Here is a 12,955-nt window from a genome sequence, read left to right as displayed (position 1 = left end):
TTGGCCCCTAGCGACTTCCATCTATTTCCAGACCTAAAAAAAATGCATGCGTGGAAACCGTTTTTTATCAAATGATGAGGTCATAACAGCTGTGGAAGCGTATTTTGCAGCCCTTCCAGATTTTCATTTCAGGGATGGAATTCATGAATGGAAGTCTCGTTGGATCTTCATGGAGACTATACTGAATAATAAAGTGTATTTCAAACCATAAAATTGTGATTTTCTTATCGAATCGCTAGACTTATTGAACAACCTAGTAAAGGGTTTCCCAATAAGAGGTGTCATTTTGATATTCAAAGAAAGATGCGATTTTTTAATATAAATCATCGGATGTTTACTTCAATATAAAGAGGAAGGTATGCCGTTAATAGTGGAAAATGACATCAGCAAATGTCCGCTTACAGGACAATATCCTTTTCATGAAATTGTCCACAACCGAATTGTAAAGTGGATGCCCTATGTCCTCGATAGCCTCACGAATTCCATCTTTGAGGTCTTGAATCGATCCTGGGCTGTTGGCGTAGACTTTCTCTTTCATGTGCCCCCAAAGCAAAAAATCACAAGCTGTTAAATCTCAAGATCTCGGTGGCCAATTGTGATCACTTCTTCGAGAGATAAAAGATCAATTGTTTCATTGCTTGTGTGGCACATAGCGCCGTCTTGTTGAAAATAAACGTTCTCCAGATCAATACCATCCAATTCCGGCCACAAAAAGTCGTTAATCATCTCTCCTGTTTAACACCTAACACCTGTTATTGGAAAACCCTTTATATAACCATTGCAATTTTAACTATCTTTTGTTATAAAAGGATTTGTTTTTCTTTATAGAATTGATTCATTTAAGAAATAGAAAAATATTTCAAAAAAATAATAAAAACTTTCCCACCATAGATTCAAATTTTGTTGAACAAATCTAATATTTTTATGTTAAAGCTATTTTCGTGAACGCAACTGTATGTACTATAGTATTTTATGATGTGTAAGAAATTTTGTAGTCACTGGAGTTGCTGGTATCCTCCAAGTACGATTTTTGGTATACAACAATGGACAGCAAAATAATGATTTAAATGAATACTCGAGTATGTGTGTATGTATGTGGGTATGTATATGCCTCTGTAAGTATGTAGAAATATTTAACTTCCACGATTGCACTTAAAGTACGAGCACTTCCCAATATATTGATTTGGTAGTTGCCTTACTTGCACATTATTTCATAATTTCCCCATTGCTCTTTGCTATTTTGTAACCTTTGTTTTTCTTAATTTTTCTTTACTTCTCAGCGTAAAACTTTCGCCGTCTCACATCACGGAAAAAGTGGTGGCCTGACGTTGGATTGGCAGTCAGGTTTCTCGCTAGCGGAAGGCGCCGACTCGGCCATCGTCTGGCAGTATAAATTTTCTCAACTGCGCGGCTCCAGCGATGATGGAAAATCAAAATTAAAACTACATTTTCAGGATCATGAAACGCGTGCGATTGAAACAAAAGTAAGTACCTAACACACAACCGACATGAACTAACTAATAATCTCACCCTGGCCACCGTCTCTCACCCGCTACTCGCATTCCACTTTTCCACTTCGCATTTCCGCGGCATCCTTCCATGCCACGTCGCGTATGATGGATGGTAATGAGTTCACCACCAGTGACGGCAAAGAAATGTTGGTGGCGAATGGCAATTGCGTGCGACTGTCGACAAAGCCGTGTGACAGCCGTATCAAAATGCCATTTTGCCATTTGCGAGCGTTGGTTGTAGGTTTTTTGCAAATTTAAAACATATAAAACATGCATATACACACGGAGCCTAAGCAGCAAGAAACCACATCGAAGTTGTAGTTGCAGCATTGCGAGTATTTCTGCACCCACAGCTCCATTTTTATTTCAACTTTATTTGAAAGTTTATTTCCCAGGTTTTTTCTGGTTTTGTTTTGCTATTTCTCAAGTGCCTACTCTTTTGCTCTAAAACTCGTATAAAAAACAACTCCTTGCGCTATGAGTTTTTGCGCTTTTCATGTTGCTTTTCATACTCAACGTCACAATATGTCCAGAGGTGGGGCTAAGGGAAGACAGAAATGATTTCATTTGTATATTTTTCTTATTTTTTCCATTCACAACTTCCATTCCCCAGTTCAACCAGTGTTTTATGTAGCTCTTTGTTTTAAATACGATTTTTCATAGAGTTGCTTTATGAGTACTTTTATGGCGAACTTTTGCACAAACTTTCTTGAGAAGTGCCTCGTAGCCAGAAAAATGTGTACTATGCAGTGGTTTATTGTATTTGTATGATCATTATTATTTAATGGTTATGATGACTTACTAGTGTTTTAGTTTTCATGATTAAGTTGGCAATGCATCGGCGAACATGGGGAAGGGCGAAGATGTGGAACTGTTGTTGCAAAAACTCCGCGTTGAACAAGGATTTTATGCAAATGCATTGCTAGTGATTGCAACTTAGTGACCCATATATCGATGACTATTGTCTTGAGAGCTTTCCCTGTGCATTTTGCTGCCACTGAGTTTGCTCTAGTTTTTATAGCAAAAATGGGATTTTTTAAATGAGTCTGGGGTAGTTGTTTCTTTCTTTTGTTTTCCTTTTCCTTAGCTCTTTGAATCTGGTCGATTCTTTCGACAAAAGTATTAACATCGAGCTCTGTTTGTTAGAGACGAAACGTAGTAATACACGTAATGGCCAATAATCATATTCAAAATTCAAAAGCTGTGAAGTCTTGCAAAATTATTTGTTGCAGGAGCTGATATTCTTATAGGCAAATTATAGTATTTTTTTTTTGGCCCCTGAAGATTAGGTGAAACAACGAACGAAGAAATCACTCAATGCCTTGCAGAAAAATGGTCTGTAAGAAATGGAGCTTACCTCCATGACTTTCACATTAGATTTACTCGACGGTAGTAAGACCATTAATGCTCTATGGCATTCTAGTGTGGTGGACAAGTTTGAATCAGAAGACATACGCCAGCAAATGGGAGAAAGTACAAAAGCTGCAGAGCTATGTAGAATGGGTAGCACTGGACAAGATACTTGACCTTCACCCAATAGGCTTACTAGCAAAAATTTCTGCAAAGAAATCTGCACTTAGGGCATTTACAACAGTACAACTAGTTCAAACACCGTATGGCCACAGCCGAATATGCAGAGGTTTAAACGCCAACTCGAACCATGTTATTCCTCAAGCTAATTTCAACAGGGAACCTGAGGTAGTATTAGAATGGATGGTGGAACGAACAGCTTTCAACGCACCACCCTTTTAAGATATACTCGTACACAGACGGTTCCAAAATGGAAGAGAGTGTTGGACTAGCAGTAACTGTTCGGAATTAGGCTATGAACAGTCATTCAAATTTTCAAGGACTGCTGCAGTGTGTTCCAAGCCGAGATCTACGCAGCAACGAAAGCAGCAGACTTAACCGAAATCTCAAATAAACTTTTACATTGACAGCCAAGGCGTCATCAAAGGAATAGCAACAGAAAATAGCTGTAATGACAAATTCACACTACGTACGACAATGCCGGAACGAGATACATGAACTTGGAACTGAGAGACAAGCTACCATGTACTGGGTTCCAGGACACAAAAGAATGGAAGGAAGCGAAAAAATGGATTTACTAGGCAAAGCAGGTGCAAATCTTCCTGTAACTAGCAAGGCCGGCATGCAACCACCTCTCTGCAAGCAACGACTAGATATGTTGTTGTTGTTGAAATGGTTGAGTATTTCTAATGAAATAATCCTAATTAGTGACCAGCACCGTTTTACTTCCACTGTTCTTGTGTGACGATGTCTTGTTTTTCGTTGTTTTTTTTTTTTTTGTTTTTTTTTTTTAGTTCTAAGTCAGGTCCATTTTATGAGATCCAAGTATAGTAGCAAATTCTTTATCTCGGTGTCTGAGATGAGGTGAGGTAGGTTTCAAAGTGTCTTCGCACTTACAACGACCGTCGTCTACTGCGTCGTGTGGTATAGCCACTAAAACGGCATCCATAAAGGACCAATTCTATTCACCCGCGTCTGGATCCACCATATTTGTAGCCAGCTATCATGATATAGGCTCGTCTTCTTGTGTCTCTATCTGTGCGGCTTCGGTTTGTTGCACTGTGTCGAGGTCGATCTTTTTTTCCGTAGTACTTTCTCTATATATTTCTTTACCGCATTCCAGCTGTCCTCTTGTTAGTGCATTTTGCTGATTATGTTGCTCGGTGCGTTGTCGCCAATCTGCTCCCTCAGGACATTTCTTTCCGCGAACCATCTATTACCACTAAAAAGCGTATGTTCAATGTCATCGCTCAGCGCTTCGCAGTATATGCTCTTGGAATCGGTTACCTTGCCCATGCGGTATAGGTATCTCCGCAAGTACTCCTAGCCCGAGAGGAACTGAGTTAAGAAGTAGTTCACATCCCCGAAGTTCGTTTGGACCCATTTGTCAATTGATGGAATAAGTTTCACCGTCCATCTGCCACTCGGTTCAGTCTCCCATCGGCTTTGCCACCGCAGCATGGTTTGACATCTCCGTTCTGAGAAGTTACTGATGGCGTTTTTCTTCTTGGAGTCTCACGCATCCATTTGTTCCCAGGTCATGACGGCGACGTGTATCAGACCGCTGATCACGAAAATTGCTGCACCTGAGACAGTGCGGTAGGCTGAGGCAGCTCTAAGTGCCGCTGTTCGTTGCACAGCCTCCAGTGCTTTGTGCTTCGCTTTGCAGTTTAGCACAATTCCCCATACTTCGCTGCCGTACGGAAAATTGAGCTTGTGGCCACCATAATTAGCTTTCTTTTGCTCTGTGTTGGCCCACCAATGTTTGCCATTAATCTAGTTAGCATACCCGTGACCTTTGCTGCTTTGGTAGCCGCATGCCGTATCTGGGCCCAGAAAGTAAGCCTGCAGTCAAGCTGAATACCTAAGTATTTCACTACTTTTTTGGTCGCTAAGGACGTGTCGCCTATTTGCATGCTGACTTCGAGTGGCATATGACCTCGTGTCATAAGGATGACTTCAGTTTTATGTTTGGCGAGTTCCAGGCCGTGGTCCTCAAGCCATATTTGCTTCCTTATGATGACTTGGTTCAGCTTCCTTCTAGCGTCCTCAGTGTACCGAGCTGGTATGATCGCCGCTATATCGTCCGCGTATCCCACTAGATATGTATAATATCTTCTGGCATTTCTGTGCTCAATATCTCATCGTAGCTCAGATTCCAGAGATCCTGTCCAAAAAAGGTGTACGCGCCAATAATATTAAAAAATGTATCTGCCACATAGGCGGAGGAGCATCCAAAAACGGTGGAAGCTCAAATATACTCGTATAATATAAATTAATTGATACGTACGATTATTTGTTTTGGCAAGAATTCCTTAAATTTATTCATTTTCATTTCTCAGTATAAAAACGTTGATTGTGAGTACTATTTTTTATATGTGCTTCAGGGTAGTACACTATAAATTAATGAAGAACGTTCTTTTTAAATAAAATGTATTTATTTATTTAATGTTTTAAAATTGAGGGCTGATTACTACGATTAAAGGGTTAGGGGTAGAGACCCGAAAAAATTATGATCTTCAAAAATTTTATTTGCTAGTCAATTGCTTTATTTTACAAAAATAAAAACATAGTATTAATACATAATATTTCGACTCGACTTTAGCAAAATTTCCAAAAAAAAAATTATAATTGTAAAAGTTATCGCTGTTTGTGTGGAGCCCGTTTCTACAGAAGTCCCTTGCAGTGATCATCACAAGTCGTTGAAGATTCATCTAAAATCAATCAGACAAGAGAAATTAGTTTTATTAAGGGGTTACATGGGTTCGTGGGTTCAAAAAATCGATTTTTTTTGCTTATTAATTTCTACAACATCTCAAGAATATTATCCTAAATTTTCAAGTCGATCCGAATAATAGTTTCGGAGATACAGCCTTTGGAAGGTGTGCGCTCCAAGCCATTTTTATTGTTACTCAAAACTTTAAACGCGTTTTTCTCGGAACCGTGTTTTGAAAGTCGGTTGTCAATTGTTCTCGAAAACTACTCAACCGATCTTGATGAAAATTTACACAGGTGTTCGAGATACAATTTACTCGTGCTTGAACGAAGGATTTTTTTTTCAATTACAACTATTTAAAAAAAAAAATGTCAAGCAAATTTGACTGAAGTTTTCATTTTTTTGCAAAAAATGTCTGCCAAAATTCCAATATTAACTTTTTTTTCTTCCTTCGTTTTTTTTGTTTTTTCATTTTCGATGATCCTGTCAGAAGTTATGCTGACAACGCGGATGCACCTTTTTTCGAGAGGTCACCGGAAATGACATCACAATGGAGGAGTTTTAGTTTTTTTTTTTGAAAATTTCAGAAATTATTCTTTGAATATGTATCTATATATAAGACAGAAAAAAGTTTGAATTAAATAAATAATTTTTTACATAGAAAAAAATTATTGAAAATAGGCAAATTTACCCGACGAAACCCATGTAACCCCTTAATAGATAATCGTGTGCCTGATCGAAACTTTTTTTTCAAAATAAACAATATGGCGGCCTCAAGAGATATTTTTCAGATTTTCCAGAAAAAAACGAGAATTAATTAAAAAAAATCAAAATTTTTGAAAGAAAAAATCCTGAAAAAAATATTTCAAAAATATTATACTTTAAAAAAATGAAAAAAAAAACAATTTTTTTTTAATTCTGACTACGCCCTTACGCGCTTGGCCAACTGTATATATGACTTTCCCTTTCTACTCGCTGTTTCTTTCTTCAAACCAAGAAAAAAGCATTTTTTACCATTTTTAATTATTTCTTATATTTCATAAAACAGGAACTGGAATGTCAAGTGCTGCAGAGTTTACTCTTTTGCATGCATGCCTTTTTGACCGCCAAAGTCGCTTCAGTTGATCCAGCATTTTTGAGTTCGATACAACAAACCTAAAATCGGCGCATCTAAACGAAACCCAAAGCAAGTGAAGCGGATTAAATTCGTATTGATATGCAAAAGCGGGGAATCCAGTTTAAATAGAGCGGAAAGAAATTGAAAAAAAAATATTGTATTGACAAATTAACAAAAAGTAGGTACTTAAAAAATTACTAACAAAACAAAAGCAAACAAACAAAGAAATACAAATAAGAAGAAATATGTATTTATAACTAATATTTAAATATGAAAATGTAGCTTAATATTTATACTTATACTTTGGCATATACTTATACTTACATATAGATATTTGAACCAATTATTATAAATACTTAGTATGAATATATTGAATGCATGCATAATTCACATAAATAGATGTGTGCAATATTTGTATAACTAACTACTCATGCACGGCACTGAGAGTGTATTAGTGTCGGGTGTATATCAGATATACGGACCTACCCAGTTATGTTTGCAAAGTTACGTATTCAGGGGAAGGATAAGCAGCAGCGCGTTTGCAAAGCGGTTAGCGATAGCTGCCCCCCTTTATTATGTATTGATCGTTATGAAAATTAGCTTGTTGTAATGAGATTATCAATATAATTACATAGTTACGGATTTTCTGAATTATTTGTTTCACAATTTAATGCCTTCACCTTTGAGTGGATATTATACATTTTGTGCACAGAAAAAATATTTCGCCCTGAAGCACTTACATACATATACGAGTATAAGTAGTAAAAATGTTATTTTAATGCTTGTGAAGCGCTGAATCTCCGATGTTTTAAAGAATTATACGGAAAAAAAAATCTACAGAATTCGAACAATTTGCCTTTCCTCATAGATTAACCAACTATCAGTGCTACTTAAATTTAATAACATTGATTCTGGATGCAACAGATGAACGAATATCGTAACACTTTCCATAACTACACTGATGCATAACTTTATACAAACAAGAACTCTTCTCCACTTAGCAACGGTTACTTCCCTGTATTGTACCTATGAAATGTTTAAAACTATTTATTTCCCCATTTTATGTGCATTAGTGGCAAAAAAAACAGATAATTTTTTGCATTTATAAGTATAAAATTATCTGAATTCAAACGGTGTTTGCCATTAGTTGAGCAGCCATAGTCAATGAACTGAGCGGCAAAAAATTATATACTCCGACGTTATGAAGTTTTATTATAGTATAACGGTGCTAAAGGTTCAATTTCGATAATTTTTATGGATAAAATTGTTAGTAAAAAATAGAAAAAAATTAAGAGGCAATGTTTTTATCAGGTTTTCCACTTTGGTTTTAGTCACATTTTAGCTGTTAAATGTACATATAGAAATATTATATTGACTTACGATAAATAAAAACAAGTAAAAATTATAAAAGAAGCTTCAGATGCACTCAAAATACTAACACTATTTTTTTAAATGCACACATACATATAAGAACTTTTTAATCCACTCTGCACATCTGTGCAAAATACTCATACATACATTTTTATTTATACTATTTGAAATCTCTGTAAGCATTCTTACATTTCTGCATGCTCCAATATTATTACACACACATACAAATGTGCATAAATGCCTTCTAAGACGTTAAGTTAATATGTTAAGTTCCATAATTTTATAAACTTTCGCTCAAGGTGTATAATTGTCAAGCCACACCGTGAACATTTTTTTATCGGTATAAAAAAATAAAAAAAAAACGAAAAAAAAACACATACGTCTGGGAAACGGCAAGGCTCTTCCCTTATGTATTACTTCACTTCTATTATTTTCTTTATTTTTTAAGCCCTACGTCACTATTGTTTTAAACTTTTCGGTATAACATTATTAACTATTTTAGTTATTTTAATTAAAATTAGCTGCTTTCGATTCACCAACCACCCGCATATGATTTGGCAGCACTGCATTATTGACAATTTTCACAGTTCCCAAAGAAAAAAAATTGGAAAGAATTTGTAAAGAAAAAAAATTGCAAAGAATTTGTAAAGAATTTTTTTCTTGTGATCAACGTAAAAAACACGCTGCAAAATGCATCTAAGAATTAGAAGAGATGAGGTCACTGTCTTTAAATTAGAGCATTGTTGATATAAACAAAAAAATTCAAAATAATTTTGGGTTCTTTCCAAAAATAAATTTCGTCACTTCTAATAGGTTTGGGTGCATTTTTAATTGATCTTTTATTTCAATAATTCGAGCAATCATTGCATAGCCACTATTCCGCGTGGTTAAAATTTCTTGAATAACTTTTAAAGCTTTGTCAGTGGATTGTTCTGCGAGGTGTGCAGTAGAAGAAGTGCTAGATTTAAAAAATCTTGCAATATCTTACACTTTTTTTAAAAGCAAGGAAATTTTTGTTGTTCGGCTTTTTAAGTGGCGGGTCAGAAACCCAGCGCACAACCAGCTATGCTGGAATGCTTCGCCTTCTCACGTTAGCTCACTCCCGAACGGGTGTTCGGAAGCTACCCAGAGGATACGTGGACTAATCCCGGACGTTGTGAGCTGCTTAAACCATATGCAGAAGAATCGTCCTAGCCACTCCCAAGTGAATGGCGAATAGTAACTTTCCCCACTTGCGTGGACTTCTACACATGGAACCATCCTTCTGAAATGCGGTACCAGCTGGTGGTAGCAGAAGAAGAGGAAGGCCTCCTCTGCGTTGGAAAGATCAGGTGGAGAAGGACTTGGCTTCACTTAGTGTGTCCAATTGACGCCGGTTAGCACGAGAAAGAAACGACTGGCGTGCTTTGTTAAACTCGGCCAAAATCGCGTAAGCGGTTATCGGGCCAATTAAGAAGAGTAACGACTTGAGCTCCCAGGTAGGTAGGTAAGTTAGATGGCAATGCAAAGGTGTCTTTGGGGAAACATGGGGTATTTCTCCTAGCAAGGTCCTATGTATCTACACGGCTATGATAAGACCTATTATCACCTATGCATCAGGGGGCTGGATGAATAGACTCTCTCTCGTGGGAGTCAGGAGGACCTTATCGAGACTACAACGCACTGTGGCCATCTGTTGCGTAGGAGCTTTTCTGATTACTTCAGGCCCGGCATTAGATACTCTAGTAAGTCTACCACCACTTGATGTTTTCATTCAAGAAGAGGCCATCTGCAGTCTGAAACACAATGGGAATTGGTACGACCACTGTGCGGCACTGGTCAACAGAGTAGGCATGGACTTGGATCCAACGGTCCTTGCTATGCCCCGTGACTCTCTGGCATCCAGAGTCGTACTTGAAAAGAGATACAGTGTGGTGCTGCCAGAGGCTCAACTGTGGTCAAAACTCAGAAAATAAGCCCGGAAAACACTGTTTTCGCTATTTCACGAATGGCTTCAGGACCGAGCACGACTCCGGATCTGGGGTCTACGTGGAATCCAGCCGGACAAAACTGCACTTAGCTCTTTTAATGCATGCATCTGTGTTTCAAGCGGAGGTGTATGCAGTTCAAGAAGCGATGAACTTTGTTGTGGAAAATAGATGGAGAGGCAGATCTATATGTGTTTGCAGCGACAGCCAAGCTGCGCTCATGGCCTTAGGCAGCCCCCAAACCACATCAGGGGTAGTCGAGTAATGTAAATCTATGCTGAACTATGTCGGTAGACATAATAGCCTGATGCTAACATGGGTCCCGGGGCACGTGGGTATCGTGGGTAACGAGATCTCTGACTGCTTAGCTAAGATGGGCTCTGAGGCCAACTTCTTTGGCCGAGAGCCCGTTTTCAAACTCCCTTCTGCGCTCATCAAAGCCACGGTTAGCAAGAGAAGAGAAAGAAGTTTTTCAGAGCGATAGGTCGCCTTTCTTTGGCAGGGCGACTAATATACCTTGTAACCAGACATCAGAAAGCTCTTGCTCATCGCAGATTGCAGTGAAAATAGGCTGAAGAGGATTTGCTGTCTGTTCCGAGAAATCCTTAAAAATTTCAGTTGGTAGAGCGTCGCAGCAGCGGACCATTTGACCCATTTTGTTGGTCAAGGATTCGAACAAAGTGTACTTTCCATCTTTGCAATTACTCATCGTCAGGCTTCCATCTTTTGCTCTGACTACGCAAGTTTTTTTTTGACGAGCTCCAGGTATTTTTCTTGTTATTTCATACAGCATACAAATGTTCTGGGTTGAGCTGCTCGTTCGGGCTCTTGCGCAAGCCAATTTATTCAATTGCTTTTTTCTTGTCTACAGGCTTTCGGCACAGTTTTTATAAGCTGGTTGTAGTTGCTAGCAGCTTGTTGCTTGTCATTAAGACTTTTTGCTTGATTTCGCTTCTTTTTTTTTTTTTTGCCCGTCTCCTTTCCCTAATTAGCCGCCATGTTGACTCACTCATCCAAGGTTTCCTATTAGGGAGTTGATGGGGGTGCTAAACCGTGACTACCACGACCACGCTTACAGGACAATATCCTTTTCATGAAATTTTCCATAATCGAATTGCAAAGTGGCGGCCCTATGTCCTCGATAGCCTCACGAAGTCCATCTTTGAGGTCTTGAATCGACCCTGGGCTGTTGGCGTAGACCTTCTCTTTCACGTGGCCTCGAAGAAAACAGTCACAAGGTGTTAAATCACAAAATCTCGGTGGCCAATTGGGATCACCTCTTCGAGAGATATCACGGACCGGAAACTTTTCCCGTAAAAGATCAATTGTTTCAACTCAATTAGCTTATTTTGTTTTGCTGCTGTTCACGTAACTCACTAAATTAGCTAAATTGCAGGATGTTGGATTGTTGGACGCAAAAGAATATAGCTAAACTAATTTCAGCAGCTACTTGACTAAGCAATGAGTTCAATATTGGTTTCTTCAAAGTTCTTTTCAGCTTAAGAAGCAGTCACATCTTCCAATCCTGAGATCTAATTCAAAAATAGTTTCAGTTTTAAGCGCTTCAACATTTTTATTTTTTATTTTTTTTTTTTTGTTTTGTTTGCAAACTCTGTCACAAAACGTCAATTTGAAATTGTGTCTTCTTCAAGCAAAGCAAAATAAAAATTTTAACCAAAAAGCATGCACTCACGTACATAACGACATGCTTTTCAAATACGAAACAAATAAGCGATAAGTGAATTCATCAGACAAATATTTATAAAAAAATACAACCATATAAGAAACATGCATATGTATTTACTACGCAACAGAACTCAACCTAGCCACCTTCTCCACCAACAACAATTAATATTTATATGTATTAATGTATTGTACTGTAAAAACAAATTTAACTGGCTTTTCAAACAAAAAATTATACGATATAAAGAAATTAAATTTAAAGGATATATACCGCATACATACCTACATACTTACACACATACATCCAATTAAAAAAGTGAAATTAATGAGTAACTCGAATTACTTTAAAAGGACAGTCTAACATAAATAGTTTTAAATATGAATATTTATAAAAATTAATGAAAATATCTAATACCTATGTAAATGCACAAGTGCAAATGTCACCGAAACGTCAACAACTCAGAATTGACAGCTCAAGTGAATGTCAACACAACTCATCAACTTAACCATATCAATCGCATAGAAACGAAAAACAAAATACGCCACAAAAATCAAATTAATTAAAACCTAATAGAAATTTAAATAAAAGAAATAAATAAGTATTTTCATGCGTACGTACAACTACATACATACACACACAGATATGCGTAGATTCTATATACACAGGTAAATAAAACCGTCATTTGCAATATACAAACGTAAGCATACATTTAGATATACACACAAAGATGCATACATAAATAGTTTATAAATATAATATACCCGCAAAATGAGAAAAACTGCAGCGAAATGAAAACAAAAACATAAACAAATTGGCAACAATGTATACGTGTACAATGAAAAAAACAACAAAAACCTAAAAAAGCGCAAACAAGCATTGCAATTACATAGATTCGCACCACATCAAGAGTACTAATTGGTATTGGCGCCGCATTAACAGCAAGGAACAGTTTATTTTTTATAAATTATTTCACTCTAATTGTTTTAAATTGAAATATCTGCGTTATCCTAGAACGCACTGCCTGCAGGAAATTTCACTTACTCCGAACTGGTACGACTT

At 37.3% G+C, this 12,955-nt stretch overlaps 1 protein-coding gene across 2 annotated transcripts in view; it reads left to right on the top strand.

The window, feature by feature from the left end:
* The window catches only part of LOC129243667 (gamma-1-syntrophin), a 242,349-nt gene that overhangs the window by 155,982 nt on the left and 73,412 nt on the right, over positions 1-12,955 (top strand). The window contains exons 9-10 of one of the 2 annotated variants that reach the window (XR_008582333.1): positions 1,281-1,484; positions 6,806-7,052. Coding sequence is in view for 1 of the 2 variants with exons in the window: in XM_054880859.1 (XP_054736834.1) it covers positions 1,281-1,484; positions 6,806-6,916 (315 nt within the window). In the remaining variant the exon portion in view is untranslated. Of the gene's footprint in view, positions 1-1,280; positions 1,485-6,805; positions 8,175-12,955 lie in introns of those variants that run through there. The other variant, XM_054880859.1, reaches the window with a different exon arrangement.

The sequence above is a fragment of the Anastrepha obliqua genome, chromosome 4 (genome assembly GCF_027943255.1).
Source record: "Anastrepha obliqua isolate idAnaObli1 chromosome 4, idAnaObli1_1.0, whole genome shotgun sequence".
In the NCBI taxonomy this organism is placed as follows: Eukaryota; Metazoa; Arthropoda; class Insecta; order Diptera; family Tephritidae; genus Anastrepha; species Anastrepha obliqua.
The sequence above is the reverse complement of the archived record's forward strand: the minus strand, read 5'-3'. Positions and strand labels throughout refer to the sequence as shown.